The sequence below is a fragment of the Corvus hawaiiensis genome, chromosome 1 (genome assembly GCF_020740725.1).
Source record: "Corvus hawaiiensis isolate bCorHaw1 chromosome 1, bCorHaw1.pri.cur, whole genome shotgun sequence".
In the NCBI taxonomy this organism is placed as follows: domain Eukaryota; kingdom Metazoa; phylum Chordata; class Aves; order Passeriformes; family Corvidae; genus Corvus; species Corvus hawaiiensis.
Genome location: NC_063213.1, coordinates 80,943,472 through 80,965,015, shown reverse-complemented (window position 1 = coordinate 80,965,015; position 21,544 = coordinate 80,943,472). Strand labels below are relative to the sequence as shown.

The window sequence follows — 21,544 nt, the reverse complement described above, 5'->3', positions numbered from 1 at the left end:
GAGTAGAGGCAGCTGTTTGTGAGGAGCTGCGTGTGTAGACTGCAAATAGTCTCTATCACAGTTGGAAATGTGGTGATTCGTTGTGGTCACCGTGTTTCTACCACCACTTGTTTTCTTCTTTTTGAGTTTTGGTACTCCTTATTTCCTTGGGCTTTTTGTTTTCTGTTTCTTCCTGGGCTTTGACAGTCCACGGCACACAGACATGTCATCTTCCTTAGCCCTATATTTATGGCATGTGGAAAAAAGTCAGTCCCCTAAGTGTTACTTGTTTCTCTTTTTCATCCACCAAGCATCAGTAACCTGTATTTGTGTCTCCTGTAGATAGCCTGTGATAAGCTTGCAGCTGCTGGGGCATACTTGCAGGTCCTAGGAGGCTGCCTGTCACTGGACTCCTTCTCTTCTTCCTGCTCGGCAGGCTGTGCATCTGTGGGTCAGAGCAGAATAATCAGGACTTGAAACAGGTTCAAAGAAAACTTGGAACATAGAATTTGGCAGCATCACCCAGGCAATTGGTGCTAGAATCTGACTAACTCAATTCCCTCAGGCGCTCTGCCAGTCTCTGCTGTGGCCTTTGCATATTTTCAGGCATAGACAAGTTAAAATACCAAAAAATATTTTGCAGCCTGTCACCATAAAAAGCTGAAAGATTGTGTGCAGCCAGCCCCTTAATTCAGGACTTTAATAAAGCATGGTAAGCACAGCCTCCTTTTTTTCCTAGTATCTGCAGAGGGCATTTCAGAGGTTCTGAACTCAGCAGGGCTCTACTTCCAGGCAAAGGCAAGAAATTTAGCTGACAGGTTTTCCAACCGTTGTTCCAAACACCTCCTTTCAATAAGAAGTCACACATGGAAAATCCAGTTACGTCTTTCACCTGGAAATCTGATAGTTATACTTTAAACTTTCTTAAAATCTATCCTTGCTTAAAATAAAATACTGGATGACTAGAAAATAACTTTCTATCCAGCTGGCAAAGGCAGAAACTTTGACCAGGACTGGCCGGAAAGCAAGTGAGCAACTAGAAGAGCAGCTCTGGGGTCTGAAGAAACATTCCAGGCAAAGAAATATGAGAGCCAAATGTACAAATGGCCCAAAGTTTATAACAGTGACTCAATAAAGCAGCCTCAAATGTAAACATATTTAGGAAGGGACCAATCAGTATCAGTGAATTAAATTAACTTGAATGCATGGATTCAGCTTACAAAATTAGCAACAGCTAACTCCTGACACAGAGTTGCCCTGGCTAGTGAGCCATTACTGTAAGCAGTTTTTATGACCATAACATGGAGCAAAGCTAAATAGCACAGGGCTTGCGAACCAGTGGTGGAATAAGAGATATGATGGTGAAAACAAACTGTAGTGTTTGGGAGGCACATAAAGCTGGTGAATATAGCTGGCAGCCTGTTAAAGGATAAGAGCAGGGGGCATTTGTATTTACCAGATGGATCTTATACCTACTCAGACAGGAACTGAAATAGACCTATTCTATTCTATTCTATTCTATGCTATGCTATATGATCAACTGCAGCACATGTAGCTCTTGAGATATTAACAGCCTGATAATTAATGCTGCCTCACTTCCAGGCCACTCTGAGGTTTCACAGCAATACAGGATATTGCCATTACACTTGCATTTCCCATTTTTCTGTGATGGAATGACCCACTAATGGTGGTGATGCAATTCAATGCCACTGCCTGTGAACCAACATGTGCCTCTATGGGCTGCCACATTACCTCCTCCCTCCCACCCCTTACAATTCTCAGCTTTTTAGAATTTTACCTGCTCAATGTAGTGCACTTTCTGCTTCTTCCTCCAGCATCTCCTGTTCCTCGTTGCTGAGGTCCAGAGGTTTCAGCTCTGTAGAATGAGCCAGAAGGTGCAGAGAATCCACTGCAGTCCTTGGAGAGGACGAAGTTAAAAGTCTTCCAAGTTAAATGGCTTTTATTGCTGTGGCTGATGCTTGAGTTGATATCCCATTTTTTCAGGCTCTCAAAAACTGGCAAATCCTGTGGCTGCCTTACTTTTAATGTTCAGTTTGTGTCTGCTTGTGTATTTTCTTTGTTTCAGAGTACACTCAGGGAGTTGGTCTCAGTTTGGTATAAATTGCTCTTAGTAACCTCTTCCTCACAGATTAATTATTCAACAGAAGTGGATGATGACTAGCAGCAGTAGAGAGTACTATCAGATATTTTAATGAGGATGCTGGCACCTACTTGCTGAGAGTTTTGTACAGTGAGATAGGTAGCAAAGGAATAGCTACAGAGGGAGTACACCAACAATGCCACCAAGAACTGACAAACAGCCCTACCAAGCACACCTTGAAGTCCTGCCACATCAACCCAGCAGATACTGCTAGCTGATCATCACTACCTAAAACAGTATCACTGAGCTATTAGCTTCAGGCAACCTGTCAACCTCACCAAAGTTTTGCTCACACACCTGACTGAAAGAGATCAGCAGCATGTTTTTCTTCCAGGCAGGAGAGTCCTGTGCATGGAATCTGCTCCTGAACAACCCATCTAAAAAGCAGTAAGAATTGTGTAGATGGGCATGATACCAGCCCAAGAGATCTCATCTCTTTTGCATCTCCTGTTGTACTTACAAATGAAATATTAAGCCCACAGCTTAAGCAGTTTGAAGAGTGGCTGAGGGAAGCAAATTAAAAGTCATTAACTAGACGTGAAGTGACCTTACCTATTAAGGTATGAAATACAGCAGCTACAGCGCCAGCCACAACCATGCACAAAACTGCTTTGGTCCTGTCTCTCTTGCTGTTCACAAACACCAGACCTACATTTTTGAAGTCACTCATCGGACCCGTGAAGAACTTCATCAGGGAGTATGCCAGCCCATAGCTGGCCAACATTTCCACAGCATCTTCCTTGACAGCAGCGATGCCCCTATTCAAGGCCTGTTGAAACACAAAAAGAGCAAATAATGTAGCGCATGTGGAAGGGTACCACACATAATCTCCTGTGTCTGGTTTCTGAAGGAACAAGCAAGTTTAGCTGTTATTTTCTTCACCCCAAGCTGGACTTTATTTCTCGGGATTCAGCAGCAGTAACTTGTGACTTGTGACACAGGCAAAATAATTTAATATAGACTAAATTCAAGTCAAGTAGACTTGAAGATAAGGTATCTATTTCTGAAGTATATAATGGAACTCCTGCTATACCAGAAGTCAGTCTCTTTCCTTTTTACAGTAATTTTATGACCTGCTAAAAGTCATGGATAATATAAAATCACTGAAATACTGCTCAGAGGTTTCAGCCATGATTTCAACAGAGCACAGTCCTTGCAGGTCATCTTTACAGGTAAAAGCTCTGACATATGCTCAAAGTTGAGGAGCTAAAAAGCTTTTTCCGTGTAACAAGCTTCTCACAACATCCCATGTAATTGTTGTGAATAGCTGATATTAGTCCATGACTTTCATTATGAAATGAGGCCAAACATGCATGTGATTAAACATAACTGACCTTCTTTCATGTAGTTGACATATATATATTTGTGTATATATGAATTTGTGTGTTTGTGTTTGATACCATATTCATTTATATCTCCTTGTAAGAAATTTAAAAAGAAATACAGCCCATGTCTTTCAAGACATATTCAGGTACAACAACTAACTTACAAATTAATTCTAGTCTGTGTTTAGGAAATGTCTGCCAATGAATCACTGAGAATTAGATGGATTATTTTTATAACTAAGGTGAACTATATAAAAGATGTGTAACATTCCTTCAGATTCCAGCTTGAACCAAAATGCCTCTAAAGTATTGAATAAAAATGACAGAATGATAAATTTTATCTGCTGTATGACAGCATCAATCATCTGGTACACGCAGCAAACTGTTAAAACAATATTAAATTCAAAAAGCATGAAGGATGAAATATGATTTGTTTTAACAAGTATTTAGTTCCTGTGGGTTACAGCTGATGTGTGCTGACAGGGCCATGGCAATGAAGCCAACCAGGAACATCTCGCCAAGCCACCACCCAAACCTCACTCTATCCACTTATATATATTAGCAGTTCTAATACCACTTTATCTTGAGCAAACCAGGTAGAGTATCATCAGGTAATTGTGGTGAAGTCCTTCCATTGCAAATGTAAGCATAGTCTTTTTGTTGCAGTTGTTTGACTTTATTTTCCCTTCCAGAGATCATACAAGCAAGAATTCCCATTGACTTGAAACAAACCTGCATCCCTGAAGTAGAAATGAGCATTTTTCCTGTTTTTATCACTCTTTCTATAAAACATTCTTAATTTTTGAAAATAAAGCTGCACTGTCAACATAGCAAAAAGCTGTAGAAAATACCAACTTTCCCACCCTTGATATCTGCCAAATCTCTCTGTTTTAATGTGCTCTGACCTGAATGCCTGAGGCTAATGTTTTCATCTGTCTTGTTCCAGTTTGCTCCTTCCTGAAAACACCATGTGTTAGATGTGGAATAGCTGCAGCTGCTATGTGTAACTTTTCCTGGGATATAGATAATTCCATATATTACATTGATGTAAGTTCAAATTTTATTAAATCTTCTGATGCCCAAAGCACTAGTGTGTGCACAAAACTGCATTGAAACAACTTGTGGAAGACTATGGCCTCTGAAATGAATAGTCAAGTGTAGTTGTCTTTTGTGATGATACTTGTGATGGTGAAGTAATCAGTATCAAGGTGTATACAGGGTTACAATCTTCTAATTTAAACTTGCTGAAAAGATGCTGAATCTCCCAAATGCTGTTGCCAATATTAGACAAATGGCCTTAAATTATGCCAAAGAAAAGGTTCCTTGATCATGACTCTCCCCCCTCTCTTTTCTTCTGTCAAGACTGAAATATTTCTGGCAGCATCAATTTAAAGAGAAACAGTTAACCAGTATCAGGCAGGCTAGTTTAAAAACTTCTCATCACATGCAAACAGCTGAATTATTTCCAGCAGTTTCACAAGCACAAGTGCTTCCTTCCTGCTTTGTACAACTAGAGAATACCAGAGTCTCTGGAGGATGGTAATCCACCTCTGACAAGGTCATGGGATAAACATGGCTTTAAGAAATAACATTTTGTCAAGAGGCATGGCACTACGATCCCTCTGTAGAGAGAGAAATCTTTGCCTAGCACAGACCTCATGCCAGTGAAAACAGCTCCATATGACTTTGGCCCTGGGGTAACTAAGATTTTCCATCTAAGTAGGACAGACAGAAAGACTTGAACACTCCTCTTTCTCTCCCTCTCTGGTTTTCTCTTTTGAATGAACAAATGACAGCCAAGTAGATAACTTCTGAGTAATCTTCCATGGAGACACCCTGTGTACCAGGTAAGGTAAACTGGCAAAATCCAAAAGGGACTTTTGTGAGAGATATGTTGCCATTAGTTTTTACTCCTGTGGAACGTGTGGCTGACATGATGAAATACTCCAGAGGCTAGCCCTGAAAAAGTAATCCTTCTAAATGCTTCTTTGGAAAGATCCTTAGGAAATTAACAGTCAATAGGGCTGTGTTTAGGGATGGCTAACTTCTGTAGCCTTTTCTTTTTTCACTTTAAGATGACAATGTAAAAGACTCTTCATCCTCAACTCTCAAAATCCTTATGAAAATTTGCATAGATTTTCTACCTCATGTATTTCCAAATCTTTTTGTTGCTGAAGCTGCTGATGTCATATTTGATATCCTAAAATTCACAAGAAATCCCAGATAACTGATAAAGCTGCTTTTGTGTGCAATATGAAAGGCACAGACACTTGATCTTTCATAGCATGCCAGCCATGCAGTTGGTAATCTTCCAGTCTAATTTCCTGTTAGATTTCCAATTAAATCTTTCATAAAGGAAGGCAATATAAACCAGGGCAAGGTTTCCATTTTTTAATCTGACTCTATTTTGTACACTTTTTGTGAACAGAAATCAATAATGAAAGTTCATCAGTAGCATCTGTATCACAAGAAAGCATACCTCTGCAAAGATTTGTGTAGCTTGTTGGTGAAGTCACACAGAACTAGGTAGCAATAATACTAATGACAATATTTAGCACAGCATGTTAGCTTGATCCTATGTATTTCAGATGTCATCCAATTTTGAACTGGCTTATTCACACATTTTTGATGGGATAGCCAGGAAATCCAGATGCTGGAAGACAGACTGTTGGTGGCATCACCTTCTCCTGAGTTCTTAGTGAACCACTAGCCTAATACAGCAGTAGGTGAAAATGTCACAGTAAAGTGCAATTCATCAAATGTGATTAAAACAAAGCCACAGATATTGCTGACCCTTCCTTTAGAAAAAACAGAAAAAATCCTACAGAACACTTCCAGGCAGAGCAGAATCTGGTAGACACATGGACAGGTTAGCTGAAATAAGTCATATTCCTAAAATACTTCTCAAAAACGCAGGCACCAAGATATACAGTTCCTTCTATGCAATGTCTTCTATAATACATTTGTTATCACTGGAAAGATGAAATCTTTACTAGAGGACCTGCTAACAACCCTTTGAACCTTTTCTTATGAGTAATTGTGTGCTGTCTTTAACGTTCACAAAAATCAGAGAGGACTAGCACTTTTAAATTCCCATCCAAAAGATTCAAGTCAGAGGAATATCAAATACACTGAACATTGCAAGCCAGCAACCACATCTTTACAATTGGGTACTGCAGCTGGCTGGCTTCAGCCTCTTAGAAGGAACATATGAGACCTCTATCAAATTTCTAATAAATGCATAATGGATGAATCCAACAAACTTTTGCATGCAAAAGCAGTGATTTGAAAAGCAACAGTTGTGAGAAAAATGTCAAAGGTCTAACTTGTCCTATTTTGCATGAACTTTTAGCACTATTCACTAATGCTGGCAGAAAAGGTTTGGTTCCAATCTAGGGCTACACACCTCTGTTGCCAAAAATTCAAAGGCTGTCTCTTAAGCTGGCTCAATAGAGTTTGACCATTTGACCATGATCCTCCCTTCCCAGAGACTACTGGATGACTGATATTTTACTTTGTATTGGTTTAGAAGTAAAAAAAAAAATTTAAAATCCACCAAGAAAGCAACATCTATTGCAGAAGTTTTCTTCCGCTTTTAGAACTGTTTTATTACCGACATACTACCTACATTTCACTGGCCTGTATCTAACTAGACAGGCACATTTTCTACTTCACTTGAAGTTAACTACTGACTGTGCAGTCAATACTTGACCCCAGTGCACGTGTTTTAAACAGGAGCAAGTAAAATCCAAGAAATGTAATTCTTGTCAATGCTCAATTTTGCTTATCCCAGAAAAGCAGAATGTGACCTACTGGAAGCTGGCATGTTCCTGCGGCTTGTTTGAAACTGGGATTCTGCCTGAGATGTTTTCAAGTCTGTTCAGGCTAGTTATCTACTTACAGGTGACATCAAAAACCTGCTCAATTTGGCAGTATCTTGGCCAAATGTATATTTGGTTCAGCAAACATTCGTAATGTGTTACCCTTCCCTGCACATATCTTTCTTCCTACCTAGTATTCCCTAAGAAAATGGAAGAGAACCGAAGTGTCCAGTTAAAGAGCAAGATGATGTACGGGACAGTTTATCTCCTGTGTCAAATAATCTCTCTCCTGATGACTCTTGGTGGAGTTTTCATTTACTAAATCCTGTCACTTTGAAACCTTCAGCATCCAATGTACCAGCTGGCTCTGGCTGTTCTGCCTCCCGCTGTCGCCACCGCAGGAACTGTGCGACAGATCTGATGCTCTGAAAGCATGGCTTAATGGGGCCACTGTGTAGGTGCTACCTGAGAGCTACTGCAGCTGCATCCCTGCTTCTGGATGGGTTTCTCATAAACACAGGAGCCCCCATGGACAATTTGAGATAAACAAGTAGTGGTCTGACACAGGTCTGTGCAGGACTTCCATGGACAGAGGTATAGAATTGAGAGAAAACTGGGGAAAATTAACACACACACACACACACACATTTATTTGGGCTCAAGAAACATACTGTATGAAGAGAGCCCTGCAAGGGTAGAGGGAGTCAGACCTTGTATCTTGAAAATTATGACTGAAGAGTGTCCATTATTTTGGGTCTTTCTTTGGGTAGTTGATGTTTGTTTTGTTTTATTCTGCAGTGCTTTTATCCTAATTCAGTATCTCTAATTTTGGGTCAGCATCTGTTGTAGCTCATGTGTCAGATGTCTGAAATGCCATCTGAGGTCAATTCCTATTAGCCCACTATTAAAACCCTTCACTTGCCCCCTGCTCCGTTACTAAAGCTGGCTGTGGGATAACAGCCAGTCACCCCCACCCACAATGCTCTGAGTGCTGACATTGGTTCAACCCACAGAAATGATCCAGTCCTCAGCAAGAGAGCTCTGAACCCCACCTGAAGAAAGACAAAATACCTGTGCTGACAGAGGAACACCTCGACATCTCTGTGGTGTGTGGCCTGTCTCTGGAGAGGATGTCCTTGGAAGAGCATTAGGACTGACCTGAAAATGAGAGCTGAGATTCTCCTGTTGCTTGCTGCTTTCTAATTCACAATGCAGGCCAAGTGTCACATTTTATCTTTAAAAAAACCATTAGTGCACAAAAAAACCCATCAATCCAATTTACTCTGCCTGCTTAAGTAATGAGAATATGGCCTAGAAGAAAGCCATATACCCTGTGAAACAAAAAACAAGCCATTAAAACTAGAATTCCATCAGTTGCAATGGACACTAGAATACCTTTGATTGCAAGTTTTTTCCCATTCACCTTCCTGAGCAGCAAAGAAAAGCAAGAATGAACATTTTTGCAATGTTCTTACTCTAACAGAAATGCCTGTTACTCTGTGACCATGATCAGGATCTCAGTTTTACTTGTTGACACTAGCCACTCACTATCCAATGTCCAGGCTGTGTGTCCTGGGAGAAGTTTAAATAAATACCCTAAATCCAAAATAACATAGTTCTAGAGCACTTGCAGCTTTCACTTGACCTGGGGTGCAGCTGGGAACTGCACTTTTAAACAGGCACAGCCAGGAGGTGCAGGAATAACCAGAGCAGCAGTGGCAAGTCATGTCAGTGCAAAAGGAAAATCCTTTCTGCTGCAAAAATTAAGGCAGAGGAGGACATGTCTGGGAGCTGGAGGAGCAGCTATGGCCCACTGCCGTAGGGCACCTACTGCCTGTGTGTAGGTTCATGAACAACAGGTTACAGCACAATGAGGCAGAGAAAAATACACAAACTACAGAAGATAGTGGTGCAGCGCCACTGGAAAGAAATCAGACTCAGTGAAGCCAAAAGGTGGCACATTTCAAATTACGCTTGACAAAGTTCCAGAAAGCAATCTTGGAGAGGTGAATCAGCTGCTGCAGATGGTTGCCTCCCTGTGGGATGTGGAAAACACTGACCCTGAAGCCAAGAGAGCTGAGCCATGACTGTGGGAAGCCCTTCAGGACACACACCCTGTGCAGTGTCTATGGAACGGGGATGCCCAATACCAGTATGATGGAGACCTAAACCACTGCCATTTCCACTGATGTCTGCAGAAAAACATGACTCCTGAGGTGAGACCACAAGCCTTAACTTTTCCTGGCCTTTTTAAGGAAGCAGTGTTTATAGGGGAACAGGACAAAAGCAAAATCAATGTCAGAGATATTCCGTTGCATTATGACTTTCCTGGTATCCTCTGACTGATGCTAATCAATTGTCCAAAATGTATTTAAGGTGAAACATGCAAGGGAACGCTTTGCTCCCAAAGCAGTGTGCAAGCTTTTAGTTCAGGTTTCCCGGAGCTAATCCACAAAGGTGAGAAGCATTTGGGATTATGTTACATAAGCATGGCAAACTCCGGGCTGACATTATTTGTCTTCAGATCTTCTCATGCCAAAGACTCATTCTCCTCTCAAAAGCTATTTCTAAGTCCATGAGTACAGACAAATAAAATAGACACATAAATTGAGACATAAAAAACTAGGAGAAGGTTGGTTCCCTGTGTCTTCAGCATGCCCAGTGGAATAGCTATCATTTCTTCACCAAATTCCATTTTGATTACTTTTAAGTGCTAGAAAACACTGGGGAGGATACAAATGCATATCATATGTATTTACACACGAAGAATATTTGCCTTAATCACAAGTGATAAAGTATCTACAGCAATGCTCCTACTTTTGTTTTTCATTTCCCACAGAAATAGGCTCTGTTCTCTTCTGCACATTATACCCCCAGAGTAAAGAGTAAGCTGATTTACTATCAGTTGCACATTTCATAAAATCACTTTTCCTCATGTTTATAAATTAAATCTCTGCAAAGGATTGCTATAAGACTTGTTCGTATGCACACGGCAAATCTAATCAACACAGGTCCTGCACCCGTCAGTCTCTCTCAACTCTGGCATACTGCCCTTTTATTAGCACTAACTCAGGCTTTGCTGAAACACTGCTCGTGGCTCTCTCATCCTGAAATGGAGAGAGCTGCTTTCTCCATGATTACACCTCACTAGGCTCCAAAGTGTATGGACAGGTTCAGGTTGGAAGGGGCCCTGGGGGCCACCTTAGAGCGCTGCTCCAGGCTGAAAATCTGGGAGATGTTGTGGAGAAGACCCCACACCCTCCCTAGAAAACCACCATGAGAGGCAAATCACACCTTGAACTTTAACATGTCACCAAAACTGGCATCTGAAGATCCACATCTGCCTCCCTTGCACATTAAAACTTGCTGGCATCAGCCTGACTCCACTTCCCACGTGTACCTTTCTATTCCTGAAAGATCTTTTGTTTCATCACTCAGTACCACTTCTCCTCACTTTCTTTCACATGTTTTCATGATAAGTAGCTTTCTTAAGTCATATTTTTTCACATAAGGTCACCTGAAACTCACAATTACAAGATCCTCTATGTAGTGTAAATCCATTTTTTACCCTTAAAAACACACTGAAATACTCAAATAGAGAAAAAAAATCCAAGCAAATACTTCAACATATCTGCAAAAGTACTTTTGCCAGCTGCAGGAATATAGGAAATTAATGAGGCTTGCCCCTGGCTTTGTAGATTTTAAAAAATATTTTCCTTAAATTTTTCAAGTTATAAAAAATCTTGATGCATAAAGCATTTGGTGAAAACTTCCAAAATTTGGCAGAAGCTATCAAAAATGCCTTTAAACCAGACCAAAACTTGGCTAAGCACCTGCAAAATATGAGTTGCACAGGTTCAGTAAAACTTGTTAAACTACTTTAACTGCACAGAAATCTTGCCTATATTTCAGCCGTGCCAAGTATACTCCTGGGCACCAAGCTTAGAGCAGTGACGGTCAAGCACCACACAGAGCAGAGACCACACAGGTTCAAGTCCTTAAAGAACCAGGAGACAAGAACACTACCAATATTTGCTCAAAGCAAAGGGCAAAGTATTTTTCTTCCTGCAGACTGAAGCTGCAGTACCCTATTATGATTTCTTTCTCTCAGGAATTGTGAGGTGATTGAGTCTCCAATTTTGGCTCTTTTGGAAAGGACCCTAGAGGCAAGATCAGTAAAATTTACTTTTATTGTTTCATTTCTCCTATTTCTAGACACTTTCCACTCTTAATTAGTGATTCAGACCCCATGTCCTCCTATGTGGAAGCCAAACAATTGACATATCCGCTCAATTCCCTTTCCAGGTGGATTTTAAGGAATGCAATAATTACACCCAGCAAACTGTGTGAAAGCTAACAATCAAATTCAAGGTCATCAATACTACAGCAAAACCTTTTATTATAACCACATGTACTATCCTACCACTTCATGGCTGCTCTAGAGATTACCCTACTGCTGCTATTGTTTCAAATTACTGATTTTGCCAGAACTGGTAGTCAGCTGGGAGAGGTGGGTTACTTCATTGGAGTACAGTCATGAAAACACATATTTTGTGGTTTGGTGTAAAGAAGAAGTACAAATTTATTACTTAGAAGTCCAAAGTGTGAGAATTAGGTGGAGCTATCTTTTGTTATCCGCTCCTTGCTCCTTCACTCCCCTACTGTGGTTCAAATTCATCAGTAGCCAGCAGCAGTAAGCGTAAGCTCATGAACTGCAACCCCTCTGCTTTCAGTGGAGCTAGGCAAAATATGTAAAGCAACTGAGTCTCTGCTATTAAATGAACATTTCTTGCACATTATGAAAAGCTAAAGCAAACCAAAGCAAGTCTGCAGGTTTTGTTCAACCACCTTGAATAAACGTTCTCTCTCTCACTGCAGACAGGAGTGGCAAGGAGCTGCTGAGCAAATACATAAAATTCTTGACTTGTCCAATGACTGGGCTTAGGAAGAAGCCTAAGTACTGCACTATGTCAAGAAAACCTGAACAAACCATAAAGTACATGTCAAAGCTACCATGATCACAAAAAATACACATAACCACCAAACAGGGCTTCTGTGCCTGACTTCAGAAGTTGGAGCTTGACCAGCTGTCTCCAAACACATAGTACAGCCCTACCTTTACATGCGCTTAGTGCACCATGCAATTATCTGCTGCCCATTAGCTTACTCTTGAAGCATTTATCTGCCCATGTGGCCCAGCACTGACTTGTTACTTATGTTCCAGGGCATTGCCCATCTTCAGTCGAGCAGAAAATATTTGAGGTCTGATACTTTCCTCAGCTGTTGTGTCGGGAGCAGGGAGCACGGCTGGTTAAGGTCTGTCATTAAGCAGCTGTTCCCTCCAGCACACTGCTGGCTGGGCAAAGCACAGTTTGGGCTACACAAAGCTGAGTTTGTTAGGTGTGAGTGCCTGTGACTGCAAGTGCAGAGCTGCCAGAATAGCTCATGTCTTAATTGCTTAGAAGTGACAAACAGAGGGCACCCAGATCACCAGCCTAAATACAAACTTGATGCTTCCTCTGCTGGAAACACCCATCATAAATAAAGTCCACAACAACTGTAGGAAAACCTTCCATTTGTATCTGTTCTTTTTTCTCTTCCATTCTTATTCTTTGTAGCAGCTTTATTAGGATGAGATTAAAGTTACTCAGTGAACTTGAAAAAAATTGTGGATAGTGGCTGTGGTTTCATTTCTCTAAAGCTAGTGCAAAACACACTTTGAAGTATTTCCAGTTATTACAGAACTGTCCAATACTTCAGTATCTGTAGAAAGTGACAGTCTCACAAAAACCGTATTTCTGCCTCTAGAATTTAACCTAATGCACCCCCTCAGAATAAATGGAAAGCAAGTGGTAAAGATGTGCGGTGGAGGCAGACAGAAAGGAGAACAGGTAGTCTTTCTCCAAAGTAAAATTTTCCCTCAAAAAATCTAGCCTCCTCTGTCCTCAGCCTAAGTTTTTAGAACCTTGGACTCCTCGCCTGGTTCCTGCAGGTGTTGTTGACAGGATTGGCCAACATTTCCTTTTAAAAATAGCTTGACTGGTTCTCTTAGTGTCCAATGACATGAAGTCAACAAGTCAACCCACAACGAAATTATTGCACATGGGTTTTTCCAGACAGCGGCTATATGGAGCACAAGTAGCAAAGAAGTTTCTCTAGAAATCATGAACTCTCTTTGAAACACCCTCTCTTTCACAAGGGGAAGCACAGTAATATTTCTACACAAGCAAGGCTGAAAATGCCCTTCTGACCTAGGGGAGTGGGATGTCATGGGAGAACCTGATTACTGCTGCTCATGTTATCTCATGGCAGCTGGGAGCCAAATTGCTGCTCTTATAATAAATGGCTTTCTGTGACAAAGGAAATAAGGTGAAATACCAGTTCATCTGAAATGCAATCAAGCTAGATATGCTCTGTCCTTACTGGATTCAGTGAAAAGGGGAGAAAGTGGAAAATGTATCAATGCTTCCAAACTCTTCCTCTGTACCTCTTGGTAACAGGTAAGTTTACAGAGGGAGACAAAAAAGCACTCTTTCTGAATATACTGGGACACACAAACCCCAGAGACAGGGGTTCACTGGAGTAATCTTTAAATGCCTGGCAATAGTTAATCGCCTTATACCTTCAGCAAATCCTTGGCTAGTGCTTCTACTCAGAATTCCTTAAGCAGTACCTAGGCAGTCTTGTCCTCAGAGAAAGAGAGCCTTGGAAGCACCCATGGAGTTATAGCAAGTCTTGTGACTTTGATTTCTATGTATCTGGCAGGGGTGAGTCTTAACCAGCAGTGCAGTCAGAAGTCAATTTGTGAGTGTTCTTGATTATGCCAAATACGTGTTATAATTTGATGGTTAATCTAATTTCAAAGGCGTCTACCCCTGGGTTCACAAAATACAAATTTAAAAAAAAAAAAAAATTTAAAAATGTCTTCCGGCTAAAGAGGTGACCAGACATACTACGGATGCCTTCCTCCACTGAGGAACTGCAAATGGTGTCACAGTAATTCTTAAATTGGGTTTTGCTAACAGCATTTCTACAGACTCCTTCAGCAGCAGAATAATCGCCACCAGGACACCCCTGGCAAATTCAGCTCTCTCTTAGCCTTGTGACTACACCAAACTTAACTCCAAGCTTAAAACTATCTTTACTGACATCCTTTCTCATTCTAGTATTCCTGATTCCCTTCTTGCTAAAAGTGATTCTTTCAATCGCAGTGAACATTTTTCCACCACCCTACTCCCTCTAACTCCTTGACTTGAATTGCACAGGTAAAACTTACTAACTCATTTTCATTTGTTTTATACAGGCATGAGAGTCTGACTTTTGAAGTTCAGGAAAAACACTGAAGGATTCTCAAAGCTTAAGTGAACCTGATCCTGGTACACCATAGTGCAACAGGTAATTTTGCCTAAAAGGTTCTCTGCCCAAGGTTTTAAATAATGGGTCTCTTTACTCAGGGGTTTCAAAAGTGGTAAGAAATGCAGTGAAGATAGACTATCTACCATGCTTTCACAGCACTATTCTTCATTGTACTGAGGTTTCATCAAGAGAACAGCCTCCCATTACTGTGCCCCTGGCCCCCAGACCAGCCCTGTTCTGCTTTCTGAGTAATTTACCCCTCTATTTCCACAAAGTCAAATGAGATGCAATCTCTTTTCTATCTTCTCCATACATGAGGTTTTTTGCCCTCTTGCTGATGAGCAGGGAAGTACAGAGCATGTAAAACATTAATTCAGAACAGCTATAATTTATCTCTGAGTTGCTCTAATACAAAATACAAAATTGGCTTTGGATGGGCATCCTGCCAAGATTCTCAGGCAGGGAGAGAGAGCTAAGTGTCACACTATTGCCATTATGGGGATTGAAAAATTGAGCTGGCTTGCTTTGATAGTGTAGCACGGCCTGTCAGCTAGGTCTTACCCAGTGAATACTTTACTACATTTCTCTGTCTACAACAACAACAGATTACAATTCATCCTTTGCTGAATCTTGAATGCCAAAGGACAAAATATGGCTGTTGGGCTTGCTTAGTCAAGGCTTGCAGGGCAGTCAGGCAAAAGCATTAAGTGGTTTCATAACAGCTTCTGAAATGTGATGATGCTAAGGCCATCAACTTGGAGTGCAGTGGCATATACCCTAAGGGTAAATGTAATGCTGAAGCTCTTGTAGGGGTGGTGTGTAATACCAGAATGCAAACACTGCAGACATGGGAATGAAGCCAACAGCACACAGCGATCCTAACAGAACTCTTCTACTTGCATGGTAGAAAAATTGAAATTAGGATATACACAGCCACTGGTGGAACATTTCTGGGACATAAGTGCCAGGAAGGCACTAAGTCTACTGAGTCTTCAGGTGCAGGTCAGGAACAAATTAGTCTATGCTGATCTTGACAAATAAATCCTTTCTGACATCAGGGAAATGAGGTCCTGAAACAGACCTTGTAGAGTCGTAGTGGGAGCAAGCATCTGAAATATTTTGAAGCAGTCAACGCTGGTTGTGTCTTACAACAAGAACTGGAAGGTATGTTTGGAAAGAAAATGAAAATTTCTTTGAGATAATGCCACATGATGGTTTTAATTGCTACTCCCTTTGGTCATGCTCCAGCTGACAATCTATTATGTTTGTTCTGAGCAGCTGAGAAGAAACTTGCTCATACTAGTCACAGATCCCAAAGGAAAATTTATCAGTGGAGCTTAAATGAGGTTATAGTCTGCTGGAATTCAAGAAGTGATCTAGCTTAGGAACTGCATTTTAAGAGCTGTAGAAGTGTTGTGGGATGATCCTCCAAAGCACTGTCATTTGGCAATTGTGATCCTAAAGACGTGGATCTTCAAAAGCAGCCTAGTACAACTGCAAAAGCATAGTTTTCTATGCCAGGTATTTACTTAGTGATGCTGCACAGCATACATATTTTTTAAGCTCTCTATTTGGAACTACTTGTTTCAAAGAGTCAAAAACATGCCTGTGACAAGAGCAAAGTGAATGCAGGTATCATGAATTCACCTCTCTTGAATAGTCTATCTTGAAGTTCAGATGATCCACAAAAAGAGCTTTTCTCTCAGATCACCCCAGATCTACTGCAGGCAGTGAACCCCCTGGAACTGGTGACTCTACTGTGATGACAACGTAGGGCAGGACTCTTAACCCCAGCTCTGGGGTCCAAACCCCAGGAGCAGGTATGTCTGTGCCTGTTGCTGGTGGGTAGCTTACAAACCCCAAGGGGTTAGTCCCTTGCAGGTTGATCCAACAGCAACCAATTCAGCCTTCTTTAGGTCATCATGCACTTTATAAAGAGCAGTAGATGGCATCACAGGAAACAGCTTCTCACCGCTGCCCACTGTCAGACACTTTAGCCCTTTACACTTCCCTCCTCTTGCTTCCCACCCTGCCATCACATAAGACCAAATGGCCTTAAACATAAGGACTGTATTTTGATAAACTTAGAAGTAGAGGAAATTATTGTGCATATTTCACTGTCTATGAGCAGCTCCCTTACTACTCCTGTGTTCTCTCTTTGGAAGACCTGACTTTATGTTTCCACTTCCTTTTGTAAGTGTTTGATATTGGAGAAAATCCTTTGTTGAAGTTACACTGGAGCCGAACTGTTGCCATCACTGCAAATTTAAGCAAGTGTGACTGATTTCTCAACTCCAGGCAAGAGTGCCAAAACCTTATTTTATAGTAGGAACTGAGATGCAATAATTCTGTAACTCAACAATCTCTTCAACAAATACAATTCAAATCTAGCTGAAGAATTTAATTTCTTTTGTTAGCTATATGACTTATTTCACTTTGAACAAAAGACAGGCCCACTCAACTACATAATCAAATACTATAATTTTTTTTTTCAGTCAGTAATACATCTGCTGCTGTTGATCAGAAGACTTTAAGGAAAAGAAAGTATTTGTTTTTATTACAGAGCTTTTGTGATGCCTCTCCCCCAAGAGACTATCTTGATTCATTTTAATAAAGATGCCTTTGAGGAAGCAGATACTTGTCACAGTGGTATCTAGTGGATTAAGCCTTTTCTCCATGAAACTGGGGGGATTTATAACCAAAGAGCCTTGAATTCTTGGCATTGTAAAATTAAAAGGCAATTCTGCTCTGAAGCTCTGTTGCATGCTTATCTTGAAACCCAAACAACATAAGACAAAGAAGAATAGTTTGAACCTCTTTCAGTCATGGTATTTATTTCACCCCCAATTTGGGGATCAGCTCTTGAGCCCCAGTTTGGGCTAGCACAACTGTGTTCCCCCCTGGCTCTCAGACTCTGGACAAAGATTTACAGCACTAATGGATGTACTGTCAACAGCAGTAAAAACCAACATTTTCTGCTAACCCCCAGGTGGCTGTGGCAGGATGAAGTGGCACACTCCTCGTGCTTGTGTCACAAGACTCGCAATGCAAACACTCAGCCTAGACCAGGTCCTGCACAAGGCACTTTGGTGACAGAGGACCCCTCTTAACCAGAGACCTGGTAGAGTGACTGCCTTTAATTGAAACTGGCAGTGGAGCTGAGGGCCCAGGAAGGTACACTCCAGTCTGCTGACTTACTGCAGCAGTCAGCATTAATTTCTTGGGAAAGGGAAGCAGCAGAGCAATTACTCAGCCAGGCCCATCCCTGCTGCCTGCACTGGGACAGCACACTTGCAGCCAGTATTGGAACAGCTGCCAACACCTCTGGGAAAGAAAGAAGGGCTATAAAGTACAAAATAAAGAGAAAAGCCTCTGAAAAAGGCCATTGTATTTTTTGGTTAGAATTTTATGAGAGCCATGGGCCCTTTTAAGATGGGGCTTCAAGCAGTACTGTGATAATATAAGCTTTTTTCAAACTCATGTTTCAGAATGGTAAGTAAATGTATTTAAAGTGCTATTTTATGCAAGCGGTAGGACCTGATCCAGTAGACTCTGAAATCAGTGCAAATCAAAAGGTGCTTTTTCCTTGTGGAATAGCTTTCTTTGGGTGCTTCTGCTCTTCCAGGTGTATTACCAGAAGACATGGAAGGATGCAGCAAGTGTCACGACTCCCCCTCTCATTTTGTCCAGCTTCACAAACTTAAACAGGTGAAATTATACCAGCAATGGAAAGAAGGAATGGTACAGTTCTACATGAAGTGGTGCAACTAAGCTTGGCTTTGTAGAATTCAATATTGCTTTTAATATTCCAAAGATAGTATGTTCTAAAGGTTGCTAACAACTCTCAGCCCTGCTATCTGTAGTCATGACAGAAATCACAAGTCTTGTTTTGTACAATTTGGACATGTTTCTCTTACAGCTGCTAGGTGAAACAGTCTTGAAGTTTCAGTCAAGTAATACTCTTTGCTTTCTGTCCTATGTTGGATATTTGAGGGCACAAATGTGCTGTAATCTTCCATGCAAGTTTACATTTTGGAGCAGTGTTTATTTGCAGTACTTCACAATTTACATTGTGCTATGATGAAAGAATTGTAAAAAGTACATTTATCTGCTTGTTTATTTAATGTTGGTTCAGACTAGGATTACTGCTCTTCTCTAGAGACTGGGAGAACTGAAGTAGCTTAAAGCACCCATGAGTTCAAAGAGGTTTTGTACTGTACGACTGTGCAACGTATAAAGCAAGCCAAAGTGCCACAGCTACAGTGAGGGCCTGTGCAGAGGCTGGTGAGTGACCCCCTGTCCCTGTGACCCTGGAAGCCCTTGCCCAGGGCCTTTCCAACTTTCTGATTTCAGGCTGGGTTGTCTGCCTACAGCAAACCAATAAACTGCAAAGCAAGCCTACAGTGGACCTTGACCAAATTACCAAAACCTCCTGCTCCTAAATGACCTGATGTTAATATCACACATTTGTTTGTTGTTTCAGTGCCAGCATTCTGTCATGCCATAGATCATGGTTTTCCATGAGGACAAAGTAGTTTGGAATAAATTAGATTTTGAAAGAGGAAAGTGAAATCCAGGTCAGAGCAAGAAGAGATATTCTGTTTTGAAGAATTACATACAGTCTAAATTCTTATGCTTCACAACATTTAAAATATTTTTGGACACTAAGGTGTGTTGGTTTGGTGATAAATCAGTGAATTCTTTGGGGTGCTCAGCACTGTGAATTTGGCATGTTTACCAAACTTGCCTGTGACAGAGAGGAGCAATTTGTTGGTAGCAGGAAGGCAGCAAACCATATAGAAAATGCCCAGGCAGTCGTGCCTGCGGTGGCAGATGTGAAACAGAGGGAGAGGCCAGGTTTGAAAGATACTATGAGAAAAGGCTTATCAGGCTTAGAGAGGAAGCAATTTGAAGACCTCAGACCACAAAAGAGTTGCAAGGTATGGCTCAGAGACTCATCATTTTTCTCTTTTCCACTAGAGCACACATCTCTACTTGTGCATCTCTTTCAAGAGTAGTAACCACAGAGGAGACCGTGAAGTCAGCTGGGACAAACAAAGCTGCAAGCCTGTTGCAAATGTTCTTTTGAGAAGCCTATTTGGCTGTACACACACATTTTATTTTCAAGGAGATGGTGGATCTCATAGTGGAACGCTACCAAGTCAGTGGGAAGCAGGACTGTTGGTTTCAGCTCACAAAAAATCCCAATCTGCTGCAGATGCCTTTGCATGGGTCTGTGGGAGTACTGCTGGCACTGGTACTCCAGTGCATTCTGACCACATTACATACTTTGCCCTCGTCGAGTAAACAACCAAACTTGCATACTGCAGCAGTGAAAACAAAACAAAAAACAAAACAAAAAGAAGAGAGGAAATCTTCAAGCAATGCTTACATAGGCGAGAAAGCAACGATGAACACTTCAGAAAACAGCCAATGAAGTAGAACATTCTCCTCCTCCTCTTATAACTTGAAATGGTTCAAACTGGAATAAACATTATCCCCAAACCAAAAGAATACTTCCCACTGTATTTTCAGCAAATGCAACAACAGTGAACACAAGCAAAGCTGAGGACTGAAGCCATACTCAGTATGCTCTATGCAGGGTCCAGACAACAGCTAGACAGTCTACACTGCAAACCTTTGAAAGAAGCAGTGCATGAAATTTCAGGGGGTTTAATTAATTTGTCATGCTGGTGTTTGTACAATCTGATTAGGTAACAGCATCTGATATGGTATCACATAGGAGAGGATTCATCAGACTGAATAATTACATGGATTAGAAGAGGACCTCTGAAATGCTTACGGGGCTGGCTCAAAGAGAAATGCAATCAGCAATGCTGAAAGGAGATTCACAGGCCTCAAAGGAATTTACTGGTGGGGCTGCTGAAGATCAAGCTGATGTTCTTTAGCATTTCCATTAATTTTCATTCACCACATCACAAACACTGAGAATACGCAGATCATACATGCTAAGGATGCAAATCTAGTAAGTACCACGTGCACAGATAGCCTTGAGACTTGTGTAATAAAAAGTTGAAAGTGCCAAGCCAAATACTGGAGACCAATAACAAGAATTTCTGGCATGAGCCAGGAACTTTTCAGTTAGACTAGGTGTACTAACACACTGCCAAGTGACTGACTGGCAGGGTGATGCAGACATGGAAAAAGGCAAATGCATTTGGAGAACTGGTGAGGCATTTCTGGTAGAGACTGAGAAATATTTTTTCCCGTTTCTTCTCCACGGGATCAAGGAGGCTTTCAGAGCATCCCCAATTCAGTGGAAGGTTACTAAGTTGATCCAGGGGTACAGAGAAACCTGATCAAGTGAGTGGAAACCAGAAGAGGTTGTTTTCCATTGCAAAGAGAAGGCTTAGAGGCTGCTCTGTTTCAACATAACCATAATGGAAAAAACAGGGAAAAAGTGTCATTTAATTCAGAAGACAGTGCTGGCCTTAGAACAAATGGGTATAAACAGGGCTGGCATACTATCTGGCTGAAGTTTAGAAGACAGGTCTCTAACCACTGAAACAGAAAACTGGTTTTCTTCCAAAGGTAACAAGGGCAAAAAGATATGTGGCATGATCCCTTTCAGCAATATATGTATCTTGTGCACTTGAAGGTAGGGAAACAGCCTGGAAAACAAAGGAGTGCCTACATCTTATTTTGAAATTATTATCACAAGTACCAATGTCGTTTGGATTGCTTGTCCCATTTCACCCCCTATTTCAGTACAACATGCAGCATGAGGACAAGAAAACACCCCCAAAACCAGACTTCAAACAAGGAGGCCTCACCTCCTTTTGCAGGGGATGCTCCAAAGAACAACTTTGGCAGAGGGCTCTGGCTTAGGTTCTCCAGGTCACATCTCAGAGGTGTTTTCCCTTAGGTCTCCAGCTGTTTGC

At 41.3% G+C, this 21,544-nt stretch overlaps 1 protein-coding gene across 1 annotated transcript in view; it reads right to left on the bottom strand.

Annotated features, from left to right (window-relative positions):
• ANKH (ANKH inorganic pyrophosphate transport regulator) overlaps nt 1-21,544 on the bottom strand; it is a 107,936-nt gene that overhangs the window by 49,108 nt on the left and 37,284 nt on the right. The window contains exon 2 of the mRNA XM_048311604.1: nt 2,693-2,909. Within this exon, the coding sequence (XP_048167561.1) occupies nt 2,693-2,909 (217 nt within the window). The remainder of the gene's footprint in view (nt 1-2,692; nt 2,910-21,544) is intronic.